This window comes from Artemia franciscana, chromosome 17 (assembly GCF_032884065.1).
Source record: "Artemia franciscana chromosome 17, ASM3288406v1, whole genome shotgun sequence".
In the NCBI taxonomy this organism is placed as follows: domain Eukaryota; kingdom Metazoa; phylum Arthropoda; class Branchiopoda; order Anostraca; family Artemiidae; genus Artemia; species Artemia franciscana.
Genome location: NC_088879.1, coordinates 41,124,774 through 41,146,769, shown reverse-complemented (window position 1 = coordinate 41,146,769; position 21,996 = coordinate 41,124,774). Strand labels below are relative to the sequence as shown.

Below are 21,996 nucleotides of genomic sequence, written 5' to 3'. Positions count from 1 at the left end.
AGTAGAAAAGCTAGCATAAGAATGTCAAATATTTAACCGATAAAACAAAAAACATAAAACATAAAGTTACATCAATTATTAAAATGGGAAACAAAATAGGGTACAGAAGAGTTTTTGTAAATCATGGTCAACTTTTAAGGACATATGTCAAGTTGGGTTTTTAGAGCTCTACGAGAATTGACTCTTGTATTTGGAAGGATCGGGGATTTTCTTTTAGGGGAAGGGATGACGATTATAGTCGGAACTAAGGCACTTGTGATCACAATTAATGAGAAGGATGTGAGGTCGTGATTTAAATGTTGTAAGTTCAAGTCTAGCCAAACCTTCATCGTATTTAGTATAGGACGTCCCCAGTTTTATTTTTATTCCTCTTTTTTGAATACTTTCAATATTTGAACATTGGGCTTTGGTCAACCCAGAGTGCCAGACAGGGCAAGCAGATTCAAAACAGGCTCTTATATAAGAACAATAAATTATTTTAAGGGTATGGATTGATAAAATTTGCCGTTTCACCATGAACAGTTTTATTGTTTCCTATAAATTGATAATAATGCCAAAGGCGGATCTAGAGCAAAATCTTGGGGGGGGGGACAATGTGACAAGGGCACTAATAACTGATCAAATTGGAAGGTTTATTCAAAAAAAGGGTAAAAAAGATAAAAGACAAATGAGGGTGCCAGAAAAGCCTTTGGGAAGGAGGGGGGAGGTCACTGTCCCTTCAAACCTTTGGATAAAACTATAACTAATTTTGGTGCTGTTTTATTTTTAAAAAAAAGGTTGTGACTATATTGAAAAGATGTCTTGGTGGAGGGTGGTACCCCCCTCCTGTATGGTACTATAACTAATTTTAGTGCTGTTTAGTCTTGAAAACAAAACTGTAATTAAATTGAAAAGAGGATTTCACAACAATCTTATAGAAATCATTGAACTGAAAGTTTAATTTGAAATTCTCTTTATCCCTCCTAAAAAACAAAAACAAAAACATCTGAAATGAATCAGACAACAATTGGAATGGATATGATTAAAATTATAGAAATTTTTACGGATACTTTCATTTTATATCCCTATTGATCTTTCTTTCTGTAGAAATCAATAAAAGAATTACTATCCTCTTTGTAACTCCGATTTTTAGTTGATGTTTTGCAGAGTGATAGCAAAAAAGGTTAACCAAATTTTGCTCCCATTAACAAAATATACAGGAGAAAAAAGAGAAGTTTAGAACAATAAATAATTTATTGTTCTGTCATTCTATATTTATAGTTCACTACTATGAACAGTTTAATTATTTTCTATAAATTGAAGATAATAATATAACTAATTTTGGTGCTGCTTCATTTTAAAATAGATTGAAAATACCTTGAAAAGATAATTTTAAAACATAAACATTAGAAGACAATAAACTGAAAGCTTAATTTGAAATTCTCTTCATCCATGCTCAAAAAAAGAAAAGAAAAATATCTGCAGTAAAATAAAAACCAGTTGGAAACATTAGAAAACAATGAACTGAAAGCTTAATTTGAAATTCTCTTCGTCCATGCTAAAAAAAAAGAAAAGAAAAACATCTGCAATAAAATAAAAAACAGTTGGAAGGGATATGATTATAATTTCAAAAAATTGTACGCATACTGAGTTTATGTTCCTATTTATCATGCTTTCGATAGAAATAAATAAAAGAATTACTATCCTCTTTGCAACTCTGATTTTTAGTTAGTATTTTACAGAGGTATATCATAAAATGTGTTTTAATCGAATTGTGCTTCCATTCGCAAAATATACAGGAGACAAATAGACAAGTTTATGCTTTCTGTCAGTCTATGTTTATCATCTACTACCATGAACAGTTTAGTTGTTTCCTACAGATTGATATACATAATTTAACAAGTTAAAATACAGCTTTATTTTGAAAACATCAATATTGTCTCCAGCTCTATTTGAAAATGAACAAAAAACGGCTAGGATTGATCCACCAGCTGTATCTGACATGTGAACTTGTTTAGAAGAAAATGAACCTTTCTATTTAGAAAATTGAAATATAAAAGAGCAATCGATTAACCTGTCAAAAGGGAAGCTCCAGTATAAGTTCTATTAATTCAGTTTTAGATTAGATGATTTCTACTGGGAGTCTGTATTTGGGGTTTAAATAATTTGCACAGTGGCTTACTTGCAGGGATGGGGGAGGGGTGCATTCCCTTAGGAGTTATGTATTCTTGATACATACGGTGGCATGTGTTTACTTATGCAAAGAATCTTGTGTTTGAGAGTGTTTTTACTGGCCTTCATTTTGTAAATTCGAAGTCATTGTGAAAATATTATCTAGTTATGATGGATTTTGTCTAAGATTTATAATTAGTTCTTACATTGCAATTTAAATTCTCAGGAAACAGTCAGAAACACTGACTCAAAAACTTTCTTTTGGTCTATTCAATCGCATAAATTAAAATTTTTGGTATGCCTCTGATTCCTATAAGATACATTATGTCTACTTTTTACGAAACTATATCTATCAAGTTTCTAAGTTTATAGTCTAAAGGCATAATTCTGCTGTTAAATGAGCCCAATGGTGGCGTTGAGGGAGGGGTCAAGGGGGGCAGTTACCCCCTCCCCAGTAATTTGGACAAATTATAATTTATGAAGTAGCTTGAAAACTGTTTAAAAGCTCGTTTTAAGTATCAAATTTGCTCTTTATTTCGAGCAGATAATTTTTTCTATTAATGCATGCTCATTTTTAATGCATGGAAAACGAGAAAAAATTAGGGTCCATTACACTTCATAATATTGTCCGAATTAGTATTTTTCCAAATATACTGCCTTTAAAACCTTATCATCAAGTAAAAATGTGAGCCCAGTTCCGTCACATTCGCCCAGGTCAAGTTTCCCCTGATAATAAAGGTGCTTTTAATTCCTAAAGTCTATCAGTTCAAGATTAGACTCTCGTGTTAAAAAATTTCAAAAGTGGAAACGAACACAACCTCTACATCTGCAAATAGGACAGAAATGGAAGCATGAAGAATAAGAAGAATAAGAGGAATAAGAAGGTGGATGTACAGTGCGTATAATTTTCTGAATGAAGAAGAAATCATTGAAAAAGAAAATAAGAATTAGTGAATTGGTGCTATTTTTTTGGAGGGGGGTTTACTCCACTATTTATCTTGTGATGTAAGTGAGTTGTGAATAAGTATTATTATTATTACTATTATGACGATATTAGCACAATAACTAGATAGGTTAAACCGATTGTAATTTCGTAATGGAATTTGGTATTAATGTGGTAATTTTGACTTTATTTTTTGAATATTTCCAAATTTAAAACACGGTCACTATTTAAATGTGGTGGATATCACAACATAATATTACACAATCTGTGGTAATACTTTGACTTATCCTGTATCTTTGCTTAGACAGCGCTATTTCGCTGCCTATGATTTTTGTTATGGCTATATGTGGCCCGATGATATCAATGCTGTTAATTAATATAAATCGGCAAACTCATAAAAAAACAAAGTTAATCAAAAATAAACAAAATTTAATAAATCATGTATTTTAAAAGTTTAGTACAACAAATCAAATATTAAAAAGTCAAAATCCGTTCAAAACCACGAGCAAATGAATAGTGCGACACCCGGGGCTATTTGAATAGCCCCGGGTTCTGGGCTGGGCATTCTGGGCTTCGGGTTCTGGGCATTCTGGGTTCTGGGCTTCACATTTTTACTTGGTTCAATTATGACTTTGAGCATCCTGTGCTGGGTGTGGGGGCTGGAAGAAGTGGAGGGGGATATAAACTGCGGAATTACTGGTGAGTCTGGCTGGATTCCCCTTCACCAACCTAAAAGCTCATTTACGCTATACTACTACTACTACTATATACTATACTACTATACTACTATGTACTATACTACTATACTACTATATACTATACTACTATACTACTATATACTATACTACTATACTACTATATACTATACTACTATACTACTATATACTATACTACTATACTATATACTATACTGCTATATACTATACTACTATACTACTATATACTATACTACTATACTACTATATACTATACTACTATACTACTATATACTATACTACTATACTACTATATACTATACTACTATACTACTATATACTATACTACTATACTACTATATACTATACTACTATACTACTATATACTATACTACTATACTAATATATACTATACTACTATACTACTATATACTATACTACTATACTACTATATACTATACTACTATACTACTATATACTATACTACTATACTACTATATACTATACTACTATACTACTATATACTATGCTACTATACTACTATATACTATACTACTATACTACTATATACTATACTACTATACTACTATATACTATACTGCTATACTACTATATACTATACTACTATACTACTATATACTATACTACTATACTACTATATACTATACTACTATACTACTATATACTATACTACTATACTACTATATACTATACTACTATACTACTATATACTATACTACTATACTACTATATACTATACTACTATACTATATACTATACTACTATACTGCTATATACTATACTACTATACTACTATATACTATACTACTATACTACTATATACTATACTACTATACTACTATATACTATACTACTATACTACTATATACTATACTACTATACTACTATATACTATACTACTATACTACTATATACTATACTACTATACTACTATATACTATACTACTATACTACTATATACTATACTACTATACTATATACTATACTACTATACTACTATATACTATACTACCATACTACTATATACTATACTACTATACTACTATATACTATACTACTATACTACTATATACTATACTACTATACTACTATATACTATACTACTATACTGCTATATACTATACTACTATACTACTATATACTATACTACTATACTACTATATACTATACTACTATACTACTATATACTATACTACTATACTACTATATACTATACTACTGCTATATACTATACTACTATACTACTATATACTATACTACTATACTACTATATACTATACTACTATACTACTATATACTATACTACTATACTACTATATACTATACTACTATACTACTATATACTATACTACTATACTACTATATACTATACTACTATACTACTATATACTATACTACTATACTACTATATACTATACTAGTATACTACTATATACTATACTACTATACTACTATATACTATACTACTATACTACTATATACTATACTACTATACTACTATATACTATACTACTATACTACTATATACTATACTACTATACTACTATATACTATACTACTATACTACTATATACTATACTACTATATACTATACTACTATACTACTATATACTATACTACTATACTACTATATACTATACTACTATACTACTATATACTATACTACTATACTACTATATACTATACTACTATACTACTATATACTATACTACTACTACTACTATATACTATACTACTATACTACTATATACTATACTACTATACTACTATATACTATACTACTATACTACTATATACTATACTACTATACTACTATATACTATACTACTATACTACTATATACTATACTACTATACTACTATACTACTATACTACTATATACTATACTACTATAGGGGAGAGGGGGGCGAAACCGTACATTTTTGAGTTTTTGACCCCTATAAGATGTTCTTCTAAAGATACAAACTTTGTTTTTATATGAACAGAAAGCTCAAATATTCATCTTTTTTAGGATTTTTTTTCAATGACTTTCATCAAGTCGTTTCTCCGTGAAACCCAAAAACATATGACGTCTTAAAGTGTCCGAAGTCGCCCCTACCGTGGGGTGACTTCGGACACATGAGGGGCATTTTCGGACATCTATTAGTTAACGATTCAAACAGTGCGTTCAGATGATATAAAAGTAGCAGAATTAACTGGAATATCAAAAGAACTCTAAGGGTATTTCACATTATTATTTTATGGCATAGCGAGACAAGTCACACCCAAATACAAGGCCTTTGACTGCCTGATCGCCCTGTCCCCCTTGCAGCAAAAAGAGTAGGCAACTTCATAATTATATCATCAAAATCAGTTTCAGCACAATCGGGCCATTCTGGGAAGATGAACTTTTAAATTGATTTGTGGAGGTAGTTTATTTTAGCCAATCTGCCACTCACTTCTTCAATCTCACAAACATAGTGTTGCAATCTTTGATGTTTGAAATTTGATGTTTTTGATGTTTTGATGTTCAAAAATTTGATGTTTATCAGAGTTTTTTTCGCCCTAAACCTCACAAGCACAAATTTCCAGGAGAAAATTCTTCGTCAGTCTGAAGTTCACTGACACTTCCAATGTCTCCCTGATGGCATGTTTGAATGGTGCATAAACCAAAACATCAAGGGGCTGAATGCGATGAGAGCAATGGAGAGGAAAGGTCAGAAGATGAATGCCATTATCTTTGCACAAGGAAACTACATCAATTGAAATTTGTCTTTCATGATTGTCGAACAAGAGCAAAACAGGATTCTCTTTGCTAGGTTTAAGTTCATTCTGGAAGTGCTACAATGAACAAACAAAATTTTCCGAGCTCATCCATCCACTGCGATGGGCTAAGCCAATGCATCCTGGTGGTCCATCTTGATACGTTCTCTCAGCAGCCTTGACTCTTGGAAAAACAAACACTGATGGAATAGTCTGACCAGCTGCAGACACAAAGCACAGCATTGTGGTATTTTCCCCTCTTTCTGCCGACATGGTCTGTGCCACCTGTTTTGCCCCCTTTTTAGCAATCACCTTCGGAGCCTGAAAAATTGTGGGTACTCCTGTTTTGTCGCAATTCCAAATCCTACCAGGACGAAACTGTAACTTGCTATACAGTCTCTGAAGATTACGAAAGAAGGCACCAATTACAGTGGCATTAAAGCCGGCAGCACAAGCCTGGCTTGTATTTTCCGGTTTTCTAATGGACAAAGTGGCATTACGCTTCATAAATACTTTAAACCAGTCAAATCCTGCTCCTTCATTCAGCTCCCAACTTGGTGGGAATTTGAGCTTCAGAGTTGTTGCCCATTGTTAGGCTAACTTTCTCGTTGCATTTGGATTTAGTCCGTGTTTCAATATTGAGCAGTTTTCGAGGTATATAGCAAGATCTCTCTCTTGTTTGGGAGTAAAAACGAACTTGGAACTCTCCCGAACACTGTCATTATCATTGTTTGCACTTGGGCTACCCTTCTCAAGATCTTGCATTCTACTCTTGTAGCGTTTCACGGCATCCACAAGGGTAGACTTCTTCAAAGAAAATTCTTCCGCGGCTGATCGGAAAGATGAATTCTCATTTAAGACTTGTTGAGAAAACATACTTCAAAAATAGTTCTTTGCCTTGGTGTCTGGATTGATGAATAATAGATTTTAATATATAGTTTGTTGTGGGATTCTCACGCTGGGATGACCTCCTCTGTTAACTCGTATGTTGTATGTTTTTTATGACGAGATGTTGTGGTTTTTCTATGCATTTATACTGTCCCAGCCTTACGAGCTCTGCTGTCTGTTGGGGCATAATATTGTTTTTGTCTTTTGAAAGTTGAATTTAATAAGTTCCTATTCCTAGTCTATAATAAAATTGAAATATTTGGCGATTTCCTAGCCCTAGCTACTTCTAATTCCAGACTCGGAGATACTTCCATCAGCAAGGGGTGAAACCGGACACCTCGAAATGTGTCCGGAGTTGCCCCCAAAAAACTGTCCGGAGTCACCCCTTATTGACGCCATTTTGAAAATTTACCTTTTTTTTGGAAACCGCCCGACATTTCTTGATGGAAATTATGAGGAAAATACCGGAAACATACCTCTTATGATCCTTCTAACTTACGAACCTGTAGCTAAAATAGCTTGGAAAATATTTGACGAGGACTTTAGATGTCAAAATTTCCAGAGAGTATATAAAAACTTCTTTACCTCTTATCTCAGTTGTCTTTGGCATCAAATATTCAAAACTTCCGCCTAATGTGCGCTACATGAATGGCATCTAGCAGCGATTTTCCGAATGTATTAGTTAAAAGACTTTGGACGAGAGGTCCAACGGACGGTTTCGCCCCCGTGTGGTTTCGCCCCCCTCTCCCCTACTACTATATACTATACTACTACTACTACTATATACTATACTACTATACTACTATATACTATACTACTATACTACTATATACTATACTACTATACTACTATATACTATACTACTATACTACTATATACTATACTACTATACTACTATATACTATACTACTATACTACTATATACTATACTACTATACTACTATATACTATACTACTATACTACTATATACTATACTACTATACTACTATATACTATACTACTATACTACTATATACTATACTACTATACTACTATATACTATACTACTACTACTACTATACTACTATACTACTATATACTATACTACTATACTACTATATACTATACTACTATACTACTATATACTATACTACTATACTACTATATACTATACTACTATACTACTATATACTATACTACTATACTACTATATACTATACTACTATACTACTATATACTATACTACTATACTACTATATACTATACTACTATACTACTACTATACTACTATACTACTATACTACTATATACTATACTACTATACTACTATATACTATACTACTATACTACTATATACTATACTACTATACTACTATATACTATACTACTATACTACTATATACTATACTACTATACTACTATATACTATACTACTATACTACTATATACTATACTACTATACTACTATATACTATACTACTATACTACTATATACTATACTACTATACTACTATATACTATACTACTATACTACTATATACTATACTACTATACTACTATATACTATACTACTATACTACTATATACTATACTACTATACTACTATATACTATACTACTATACTACTATATACTATACTACTATACTACTATATACTATACTACTATACTACTATATACTATACTACTATACTACTATATACTATACTACTATACTACTATATACTATACTACTATACTACTATATACTATACTACTATACTACTATATACTATACTACTATACTACTATATACTATACTACTATACTACTATATACTATACTACTATACTACTATATACTATACTACTATACTACTATATACTATACTACTATACTACTATATACTATACTACTATACTACTATATACTATACTACTATACTACTATATACTATACTACTATACTACTATATACTATACTACTATACTACTATATACTATACTACTATACTACTATATACTATACTACTATACTACTATATACTATACTACTATACTACTATATACTATACTACTATACTACTATATACTATACTACTATACTACTATATACTATACTACTATACTACTATATACTATACTACTATACTACTATATACTATACTACTATACTACTATATACTATACTACTATACTACTATATACTATACTACTATACTACTATATACTATACTACTATACTACTATATACTATACTACTATACTACTATATACTATACTACTATACTACTATATACTATACTACTACTACTACTGTTGTTTGCAGCAGCTTATTGTTGAAATTTTCAAGAAAAGCCAAGAACCAGCACTTATATATACGATTGTTTAGTTTCTGTTTATTGTGTATAATGTATTGCGTAATGTTTTTAAATTCACCAAGTAACATGTTCGTTAAGTAGTTATTTTTCTTATCTACCGCTTGAATAGCACCTACTTCAATAGCACTCCCCCTTGCGCCCCAATAAAAATACTGCAGCTACGTCCTTAAATGAGCCCTTGCCAGACTTTCTAAGATTATCTGTTATATATAAAGAGGCAAGGAAAAATTTTTAAATGGGAGATACATTGCTTTTTACTCAGAAGACAACGCTATTGCTTGACTATGATGTAGTTTTTTTTATTGGATTAACCTTAAACTGCTTAAGATTGTACTTATAAGGCTAGAAAATCATGTCCTGTTCGCTGGCCTTCACACGTCAAAAAAATAAACTGTAAATTTTCAATTGTTAATAGCTACCGAAAAAATAAATCCTGGCCTGCTGGGCGAATAAAAAATACGTCTAGCGGTATTAAAGTATTAATATAAGATTTCTGAGAAATATCTTACATACCCCCTTCGGTTGTAGGTAAAACAATGTAATAGTCTGCTATTCAAACATGATTTATTATTTATGCTATGTAAATGTCAAGCTTGATCGTTCTGAAAGCCATTAGGCCAATGCGGTTCCTTAACGATACCGCTTTCCCTTGATTTTCCTATTTAATAAACGAACCTCCAGGGAAAGAACTTGGTTAAATTTCCAAACTTTCTCATCTGTATATCAAATGCACGAAGTAATTGGTACTTAGAGAGTGTAAACTGGATTTTTGTTTGTGCTAATATTGGTAGATAAATTGTGACCCAAGAAAAAAAGACGTAAAAAAAACTTTAATAATGCACCATTTGTTTTTAATGAGATGATAAACAAAGAGAAGCCTTAGAAAAATATAATTTAAGAGCACTTTCTAGAACGAGTATTTCTGCATTGTTCCTTTGAAGGTAGGATTTTTTAAAGAAATTTTTTATTTCAGAAGGTAACTAGGTCCGGACATCAAAGATTTAAACGGAAAATAAAATTGCCTTTCTAAAACAAGTAATGAGTATTTTATTGAAATTTTCTTGCTACTTGAGAATAGAGAATCTTCTTAATTGGCCTAAATTTTAAAATGGGCTTTAGTACGTTGGGCTGCGAAAAATATCTCGTCCTGGAGAGTAAAAATATTTTCTATCGATTTCAATACAGGTTATTTGTGGATACAAAGTTGGGACAGAGAGCTACTAATTTTGGTACCCAAGAAATTTAAAGGTATCTAAAACCAGAGCCAAGAGCTCATATGGCACTTGTGATGAGGTGAGAAGAGCCAAGAGCTTCTTCCTACTAAGTTTCATTACGATCTCTCCACTCTAATCGTTTTCTAAGATTTCCGGTTTCCCGACCCAACTCCCCCAAATGTCACCGGATCCAGTCAGGATTTAAAATAAGAGCTCTGAGATACGACACCCAGAGAGCTCTGAGTCCTAAATATCAAATTTCATTAAGATCTGATAACCTGTTCCTAAGTTAAAAATACCTCATTTTTTCTTATTTTTCCAAATTAACCGTCCTTCCACTCACCCCCCCCCCAGATGATCAAATCGGGGAAGCAACTATTTCTAATTTAATCTGGTTTGGTCCCTGATATGCCTGCCAACTTTCATCGTCGTAGCTTATCTGAAAGTGCCCAAACTAGCAAATCCCCCCAGCTCCCCCAAAGAGAGTGGATCCGGTCCGGTTATGTCAATAGCTTATCTAGGACATTTGCTTATTCTTCCCACCAGGTCTCATCCCGATCTCTACACTCTAAGCGTTTACCAAGATTTCCAGTTTCTCCACTCCAAAAGAGAGCGGATCCATTCGGGTTATGTCGATCACATATCTAGGACATGTGCTTATTTTTCCCACCTAGTTTCATCCCGATCTCTTCACTCTAAGCGTTTTCGAACATTTCAGGTTTCCCCCTCCAACTTTCCCCAATGTCGCCGGATCCTATCGGGATTTAACTAAAGATTTCTGAGAAAAGATATCCTTCTAAATATCAAATTTCGTTAAGATCAGATCACCCGTTCGTAAGTTAAAAATACCTCATTTTTTCTAATTTTTCCGAATTAACCATCCTCCCACTCCCCCCAGATGGTCAAATTAGAGAAACGGCTATTTCTAATTTAATCTGGTCTGGTCCCTGGTACGCCTGCCAAATTTCTTTGTCCTAGTTTATCTGGAAGTGCCCAAACTAGCAAAACAGGGACCGATAGACCGACCGACAGAAATGGCAATCGCTGTATGTCACTTGGTAAATACCAAGTGCCATAAATATGGATGGAGATTGCTGATTTTTCTGGTAAAAAAAAATTAAAGAATTACCCCCCCCCCCTCAAGAGCCAAAACTTTAAAGTCTAAACGCTTATTTTTGCCAAAAAGTATTAATTGCTGTTCAACTTTATATACGAGGAAATAATATCGTCTATTCGGTTTTATTTTTGATTTTCTAAGGGTATAAAAATAAGCAGGCTGCTACCCCAAGTTCGGGGTAAAAAGGAGCATTTATCTGCGCGCCAAAGACCCGATTTTAGTGACAGCCGATTCTAGTGGTCTCTAATTTTGAGGGTAGGAGCAGCAACATCCCCTGTAGTTATGATTCAAGGAATGCTTCGCTGAATTTCACAATGTAAGAAGTGGACCTGGTCGTACTGGATTAAAAAAATTTCAATTGGAAAATAAATAAGTTCTACAGAGCAAGATATGAAAACACTGAGGCTCATCATTGAGCAGCCTTGAGGGCTAAAAAGTACATGGCCACATTGGCCACATGAAAGTGGTTCAAGTCAACTTGAAGGGTTTGTGCAGGACGTGTGTTAATTTTGTGGTAACCTTCTCAGCTGGTTTGAAGCTAAAAATATTATGACCATTGATGGATCATCGCTTATGTTGAGTGAAGCTAAAGCGAAATATGAGTTTAAGTTTAGCGTTCACTTGTAAAACTCATTAGCAAGCGGGTGACTTCGCAGAAAAGAGAAACGGAAGGCTCTGCTGTGAACGCAGCGGAACGTTAAAGGGCCCCAACGACTTTTAGTTAACACTTGCTTAGCTTATGGCACCTTTGTAGGTTACTACTGGATTTTGTGGTATAGGTCACTGCCGTAAGACATAGTGGTGACGATGTTTCTCCAGTCGTAAATGTCGTTGCGAATTTATTTGCTTTTGCGCTTCGTTGTTATGGTCGTTACCGCATGTCTTGTTATCGCAAATTTTGCTGTGCATCATTTTCTTTGCGATTTAATGGGATCCTCGCTATAGGTGGTCTTCTAACCACAAATTTTGTTTTACTTTATTTTCATTTGTGGTTCGTTGTAATGCTCACTGTTGCATCTCTTCTAACTGCAAATTTTATTGTGCTTCATTGTATTCATCATTACCTCAGAATTTTTGCTTTCCTGTAGCTTTTCCTGTTTTCATATCTTTCCTTAGCTTTATCATTTATTTTATTTGGTAATTATATTTATTTATTGGTATATTTGGTAATAATTTTCTCTTCTATCATTTAGGCCTTATTGTGGTTAGAAATGAGAAAGTTTGATAGAAAAACAAACACAACGTCTAGAAAAGTTTTTTGCTTTGCTAATAGGAAGTATTATACGTTCCATGCAATGCAAATAGCGAAACAAACAGATTCCAGTGACACTGCGGCAAACTTTATATTAAAGAAAGAAAAAAAATGTCAAATAATTATCCAGGTAAGATAATCTCAGAGGAACATAAAACATAAAGAACGCTGTAAACAGATTTCATATGGGCCTGCGGCGGACTTAGAGAAACAGAAAGGAAAGAACTGTCGAGGGATTGTAAGGGAATACTTTCAATAGATTATCAACGAAGATGCGAGGAAAGTTTCTCAGGCTTCCAAGATATAATCGTTAAAGTTTATTAGAAATCTTCAACTTTGTTAAAAAAGCATGGTTTACGCAACTCCTTGAAAAGTTGTCTGCTTTTCTAATAGGAGGTATTATGCGCTGCATGTAAATAGTGCTGCAAACTTATTTCAATGGTCCTTAGATGAACTTTATATTAGAAGAATAAAAAAAAGGATTGTAAGAGAGCGGTTTTTGTAGATTATCAAGGAAGATGCGAAAAAGGTCTCTTTAGGCCTCCAATATATAGTCATTATGTTTTTTGGAAATATCGAAGTATGTATAGAAAAGCAGGGTTTACACAACTTCTCGAAAAGTTTTCTGTTTTTCGTATTGGCCGTTTTATACGGTGTATGTAAAAAGTGATGCAAACAGATTTCAATGATCTTATGGTGAACTTTATATCAGAGAAATGAAAAAAAAAGAAAAAAATATATATCTAAGGATTGTAAGACAATCATGTTTATACATTATTAAAACATATGCGAGGAAGGCCTCCGTGATATATTAATTAACATTTATTAGTATAAGAAAACCATGGTATGCACAACTTCTAGAAAAGTTTTCTACTCTTCTAATAAGAGGTACTTTGCGCTCTGTGTGCTGCACACAGATTTCAATGGTTCTGCGATGGAAAAAAAAATGTCAAAGTGTCGTCAGAGCAAAAATTCTATAGATTTTCAAGGAACCTTTGCAGGGACACTGGAACGAGAAAGGTTCCTTTAGGCCTCAAAGATACGCCACAAAGAAATTTGAACATTAAAAGCTTACATTTTGCATGCAAAAGAAAGCTGTACAACCGAGTTTCTATTAGCCCCGACAAAAATAAGGTAAGGGGGAGGGGTCAAGTTAAACTAGTTGGTCAAGCCTATTGAATTTAAACTGGTAGGCTGGAAGACCCAGTAAAAAGAAAAAAAATGTATAAAATAGGCCTAAAAGAATAGTTTCGAAAAAGTTAAAATAGTCAAATTTACCAAAAATTTGAAAAGTGTACAAGAAGTGCAAAAAAACGTTTTAAAAAAAGCGAAAACGTATAGCCTAGGTGTATAAGAAAAACCCAAAATAAACATTTTAAATTAGAGTTGCTGAATTATGACTCAAAAGTAAAACGTGTGATAGTGATTTGCTATTATATCATTCATTCGTTGTTCTGCTTTGGCAATAGGACACATTACGCATAATGTAAACAGCTTGGCAAACAGATTGCCAAGAACTTGTAGAATTGCCAAGAATTGCCAAGAACTTGCAGAACAAAATTATGCAACCTTAAGATAAAGCTGTCTTCATATTATTTGTTCGTCAAAAATTTGAGTTTATTATAGCCCTGCAAATTTACTGCTCTTACGCAACAGATAACTAAATTCGATAGATTATAACTATATATTTCTTTAAATTGCCAGTAGCTATACTCAAAATTAAGACTTAATTATTACAGATTTAGGCAATTTTTCGTGCACAATTTAAGCATGGTTTCTACAATTTTGTCAAGTTTTCGAATCCTGCAACCCATTCTTGTGTCCCCCCATAAAATAGGCTAGACACTTAAATAACCTTGAAATTTTACTGAATTTTATCTAAATTTTTACCAATTTTCACCAAATTTGTAGCAGTCGTTCCTGTTTTGGGTGGTTGTATCGAGGATCCTCGTAAATATTTTCTATCTAGACCCTTCTTTCAGTTACATACACCCAATTCTCTAGTCAGGGATGACAGAATTAAAGTGTACAGATCTTGGGCCTACCATTAGGTGCACAATTATGTTCCCAGGGAATATGTTTCAGAAGTATATTTCTAGAGAGGATGGGATGTGATGCACTGAAAAACCCATTTTTAGATCCACTTTTTAGCGCTGTAAATTTTGCGCTGCGTTAGATTAATTTTAGGGTTAAGATTAATCTTCCCCCTTCTCCCTGATTTTCTCCTTGTCTGTAAATTTGTTGCCAATGCTACATAAAATGGATTTCTATATTATAAACATCCTCCCCCTTCTACCTGATTTTCTCATTGTCTGTAAATTTGTTTCCTATGCTACATAAATGGATTTCTATATCATAAATATGCCAGATTTTTAAGGATAAATACTTTCTTTAGCCGTTTCTGCTTTAACGTGTATCTGTTTAGAGAAAAAACCAAAGAAGTGCTAGGAAAGCATACCTGACTAATATCCGATATCCAAGCTTGCTTGTCCTGCATTGATGGTGCAACAAGCAATACGGCAATAATTTGTCCATTTTTGCAGTCCACGGTAATTTGAAAATCCCGTCCATGATAGTCTGCTGCTCTGCCACCACTAGAGGTTGCAGCACTGCTTTCGCTCAATCCGCTTGATTGACTAGATATGGAGCAGACAGAGGACTCTGTAACATCAAAAGTTTACATAAAATTAAGAAATCGACATACACTTGGAATGGAGGTTCTTTGGGTTCTGTCCACCCAAATGTCAAGATTCTTTAGAAACTCCTCGATAATCTAACCCGTGATAGTCTGCAGCTCTGCTACCAGTAGATTCTGTAACATCAAAAGTTAACATGATATTAAGAAACCGAAATACGCTTGGAATGGAGGTTCTTTGGGTTCTGTCCACCCAAATATCAAGATTCTTTAGAAACTCCTCTATAATCTCACCCGTGATAGTCTGCAGCTCTGCTACCAGTAGAAGTGCCAGCACTATTCTCGCTCAGTCGGGTTGAATGACTAAATATGGAGCAAACAGACGACTATGTAACATCGAAAGTTTAGATAAAATTAAGAAACGGACACAAATTGGGGATTGATGTTCTTTGGGATTTATAACCTGTAATATTAAGGTTCTTTCGAACCTATTCGATAGTTTTGTCTGTGATAGTGAATTGTTAAGTTGAAGTGTTAAATATTTAGGCTTTAGTCTTGGTTTTAATTTAAGTATGGAATCGCGCTGTGATTTTGTGGCAGTTAAGATTTCGAGAGGTTTGGGTGTGATAAGAAAACTGAAAAGTCAACTACCGTTAAATGTTTTACCATTTGTCTGTACCAAATATTTTATTATGTTTTATCAAATGTTTTACTTTATCATTCTATTATTGGCCCTTAATTATCGTATTGTTGCACGCTGTGGACTAGTATTTTTATTTCAAGTTTTAGAAGGGTCCATATTTTACAGAATAATATAGTTGGTATTTTAGGTAATTATATTCAGTTTGAAAATAACACGTTGAATTACTTTACAAGTGAGATAATTTTGAATATTTATCAGTTACGGAATCACCGGTTAGCGGTTGTTATACATCAATGTTTGAATAAGTGTTCACCAGATGTTTTTTGGGAAATTTCTAGAGCTAAATTATCTAACCACTATTAAGAGACTAGAAATGTATATGACCCTAAATGAGCTCCGGGGCCGTTCCTGCCTTTTTTTGTGGGACTGGGTCTGGAGAACTCCCTCCTAGATAGTATTAGGCAGGCTGAAAATGTAAGCCAGCTTAAGAGTAGATTGAAGCGTTACCTTCTAGGTCACAATTGAAAAAAGATTAAAAAGTTTAATGTTATCTCTCTTTATTTTTATTTTTTTATTTTTATTTATGTACCAGTTGTAAAGCTTTTTATAGATGGCTGATGTAAAGTTGTTTGAATTTTTTATGTTAAACAAACTCATTTGATCTGAAATATTATCTGATATATAATTAGTCCTGTTCTTAGAAGGGGAAAACCTTCCGATCAGGAATCTTTTTTCAGAGCATTTACTGTTTCCCCTGTACTTTGTAAAATATCTGAACCAGTGGTTATTGACGAAATTACGACTAAGTGTTACGCATCAGGTAATCAGTTTGGGTTTTAGGAAGGGTTTGGCTAGAGTCATGAACATCATCTTATTGCGAATCTGTGGGTACATGCAAGTGAAAACAATGCGAAGTGCCTTAGTTTGCAGGTCTTGATGTCTCAAGAGCATTCGAGTCTGGTCACCGTGCCCTTATTCTACTGACTGCTTAAAAATAGGATAGGATTCAATTGTAAAGGCTTTTTGTGAAATGTATAGGAAGATGAACGTTAAGATTGTTCTATTGCCGGGTGGTGTTGAAGTTACTCCACAAATACCGATTAAGAAAGGTATTAGACAGGGAGCTCTGGTTTATCCACCCCTGTTCAGTAATATCATTGCTAAACCACAACATAAAGCATCAATTTCCAGTGTTTTGGCAAGTTTGGTGCTTCTGGACATGCTAGGACGATGAAAATTTGTAGGCGTGTCAGGGACCTGCACAGATTGACTTGATAACAGCGGTTTCCCCGAGTCGACCATTGGGAGGGGGGCTGGAGGGAGGGAAAATCGGGAAAATTGAGGTATGTTCATCTTACAAATGGGAGATCGGATCTTAATGAAACTTCATGTATAGAAAGATCTCATGTCTCAGATGCTCCATTTTTTAATTTGGATTGGATCCAGGGACATTGGAGAATGGAGGGGGAAAGCGGAAATCTTGGAAACCGGAAAGCTTATGACTCGTGTATTTAGGAGGGTCGATGTCTCATTAGCAAATTACATGGATGATATTCTGAATATTAGCCAAACTCAGACTGGAATAGAAGAGAATTTACTTATGTTATCACAGAAGCATGGTCATAGCAAACAAAAGCTATAGCAAAAATATACGCGCAACACGAACTTTGTTGAAACCTTTTTTGGCGAATAGAAGTAGGAAAGCTTATAATTTTTTGGTTGCTATGAAATTTTAGTTTAGTCGCCGTATCCTAGGATCTCTTTACAATTCTTTTGTAGTCCCGTATTTACTTGCTCTTTGACCCTTTTGGTAACTTTTCACTCGAAGTGATATTGGTGATATTACTTTCCCTTTGGAACGTTTTTTGTTTATACAAACACACACATGGTGAAAATTGAGGTATGACCATCTTACGAATGGGAGATCGGATCTTAATGAAATTTGATATATAGAAATATCTCATGTCTCAGATTCACCACTTTCAATTTGGATTGGATCCACCATATTTATATAATATGTATATACATATTTATATATATATGTATATATATATATATATATATATATATATATATATATATATATATATATATATATATATATATATATATATATATATATATATATATATATATATATATATATATATATATATATATATATATATATATATATATATATATATATATATATATATATATATATATATATATATATATATATATATATATATATATATATATATGGGTATTCTGTGGTAGGCACAATACTTGACTGGGTAGAGAATTTAAAGTGCCGAAACTCTATAGGCAAGTGTATTCTCCTGATGAGCCCTTGTTTTGGGTTGTTGCCTCTGAATTATTTGTCTTTATTGTTTTTATTGTTTGGTAAATGACGACTTATACTTATTGACGACATGACTGCCTGTCTATGGATTATTTTTTTATGGTTGATTGTGTATGGCTATGCTGTTTGACCTATGTGATTGTATGGATGAGTAGGGTTAAGGCGTCATTCAAGCGCTAGTCTATATTAATAACTCATTTAGGGAAACAGTCTTCCTTTTCTCCTTCTGTCTCCTTTTTTTTTTTTTTTTTTTTTTTTTAATGTGTTTGTGCTGTTGCATTGGTGATTTCTCTTTTCGTTATATATATATATATATATATATATATATATATATATATATATATATATATATATATATATATATATATATATATATATATATATATATATATATATATATATATATATATATATATATGGGTTCTATGACAATCTTAGTTTTATGACTATCTACCTTAGTTTTTTCGACCTAGGAATGACGCATGGACGGATAATATACAGACTTATCTATTAACAAATAAACTAACATTATTTTCATACAAACCTAATAAAGGGGTTAACGCCATATTTGCCTCTAACTCAATCGGACTATCTGCTTTGGGCTTTTTCTACAATTAGCCATGGCTTGATGCCCACAACCATTCGATTTTAATTCAAAACCAACTGACTCGGTCGAGGCCTTCAGCCTATATATATACATATATATATATATATATATATATATATATATATATATATATATATATATATATATATATATATATATATATATTTTGAGCAGATTTCAAGCACATAGATAAGTCGTATTGGCTTCGGTAGTGGTTGTATCGTTTTTAGTGTCTATAATGCAGGCATAATTACACAAGAAACATATATTTGACAAGAAAAACAATATGATTCACGTCATACTTATAAGCAAATTTCAAGATTATAAGTTACTTCATTTCCACCCCCACCCCACAGGATTGAACGAATCATTTTTATATCTATGACGCATGCAACATTACAAAAGGAGCACAGCTAAGTACAAACACCAAGTACATTTATTCTACTAGCTGTTGGGGTGGCGCTTAGCGCCACCCCAACACCTAGTTTGTGGGGGCGCTTCGCGCCTCCCAAGCCCTCCCCCGAGCGCGTAAGTCGTTACGCGCCATATTAGTTACGTGCCATTGTAGTTGTGTCCCTGTGTCCCACCTGTGAATATAGATAGATACATATATGTTTTTAACTATGTAAGACTTGCGAATATACAACATTCTTTGCTGTCCCATTGTCTGTACATATAAATCGATTGTCAGGCTTACTGAATCTTGAAGATGCAACATATAATTGTCCATGGGAAAAACAATCCGTATTCAGATCTATACCTCATTATTCTAATGATTGCCCTTGAGCTTCGTTGATGGTGATTGCTAATCGAACATTTTCTGTGTCCCCGTCGTCATTTATATATCCCCCCTGTGCCCCCGGCGTCCCCGTTGTAGTTGTGTCTATCGAACATTTCCTGTGTCCTCGTCGTCATTTATAAATCCCCCCTGTGCCCCCCAGCGTCCCCGTTGTAGTTGTGTCCCTGTGTCCCAGTCGTCATTTGTGGTGCGGCTAGGAGATAAGTGGCAGCGAGAGTTACAAGCGATAGAGAGATAGTGAGCGTTAGAGCGCCTCAAAAATGAAGTGAAGAACAAAGAATTATGGTGTTAGAAGACAAGCGACAGTGGAAATCAGAACGAGACAAAAATGAAAGTGAAGAGGAAAGAAATGTTATATTAAAAGAAAAGCACTGTCACAATATTTGACGCAAACGAAATAAGGTGCAAAACCTAGCAAAAATCTAAAAATATGCCATAATAAACTAAAAAGCCATAATAAACATAATAATCTAAAAAGATGCCATAATCATAAACTTCGCACCTGTTGATTACAAGTCATTTGAACATTTCAACGTTATATGTATTCCCCTTGGAGTCCTTCATTTTCCGTAGGAAAGAGTAGCAAACAAAGGTGATTAACTTGGATGCTGTCACAATAAGAATCGATATATACAAGCCTGCCACATGCTGAGTGCTGGGGCCTGGCCACGCAATAAGCTACATAGTTTTTTCTTAAAACTGGCATAGTGACATTTCTGGCCACAAACCTATCGTGACGCCAGGACATTAAGAAGAGGCTCACATTGTCTACGGTTAGAAGACAAGCGACAATAAGAAGCACTATATGCATGCTTGCTGCGTGGCCGCGCCGGGGCCTGGCCTTGAAATCAGCTACACAGTTCTCATTTCTTAAGACTAGCACATTGACAATTCTCACCACAAAAATAATCTAAATAGGTCTCAAATTCAAGGGAGAATTTGTATTTTTCCCAGAGTGGTTGTATCGAGCCTATGGTAACGCTATGACATCAAGATCAGGGTCATATTGTCTGCGGTTAGAAGACAAGCGACAATGAGAATCCATATATAGAAGCCTACCGCATAGCCGTAATGAGAACTGGCGGTGAAGCTGCCGGTCTACTGGTACTATATAGATATTTAGATATGTATAGATATTTATAAGTTCGAACATAAATCGTACGGTGTGCTCCATACATACCTCCATCGTCGTCATTACCATGGTCTGAAGGATCTTCAATTAGTGTAGCATCAGCCAAAGGAATTTTTCCAATATTTTGAATGAGATGTAGCTTTCCATTGGAGGCTCTAAAAAAAAAGAATATTAACTCCACCAACACTCACAGACCAGTCCATTGTTTAGTCAAATTTCTTAGCAAATAGTGTCAATCTTATAGTCAAAACCTATGTTGAAGACAGCTAGTGGAACAAAGAAACAGAATTATTTTCTTCGAAAATAAATTGACCGTCTTACCCGATACACTTAATTAGTATATAGAAATTAACTATAAGAAATGTGTAGCTACGGTGTTAAATGGCACTGTTAGGAAAATTCGCATTGTGGCGAGAACTAGACCATTGTTCATTCTTGTTTAATAAAGTCAAGTCTAAAGTCTAAGTTAAGT

At 33.5% G+C, this 21,996-nt stretch overlaps 1 protein-coding gene across 3 annotated transcripts in view; it reads right to left on the bottom strand.

Moving 5' to 3' along the window:
• Positions 1–21,996, bottom strand: part of LOC136038243 (ras-specific guanine nucleotide-releasing factor 2-like) — a 296,269-nt gene that overhangs the window by 102,747 nt on the left and 171,526 nt on the right. For all 3 annotated transcript variants that reach the window (XM_065721353.1, XM_065721352.1, XM_065721351.1), the window contains 2 exons: positions 21,573–21,679; positions 15,820–16,022 (listed from right to left, as the gene is read on the bottom strand). In XM_065721353.1, coding sequence (XP_065577425.1) covers positions 15,820–16,022; positions 21,573–21,679 — 310 coding nt within the window. The remainder of the gene's footprint in view (positions 1–15,819; positions 16,023–21,572; positions 21,680–21,996) is intronic.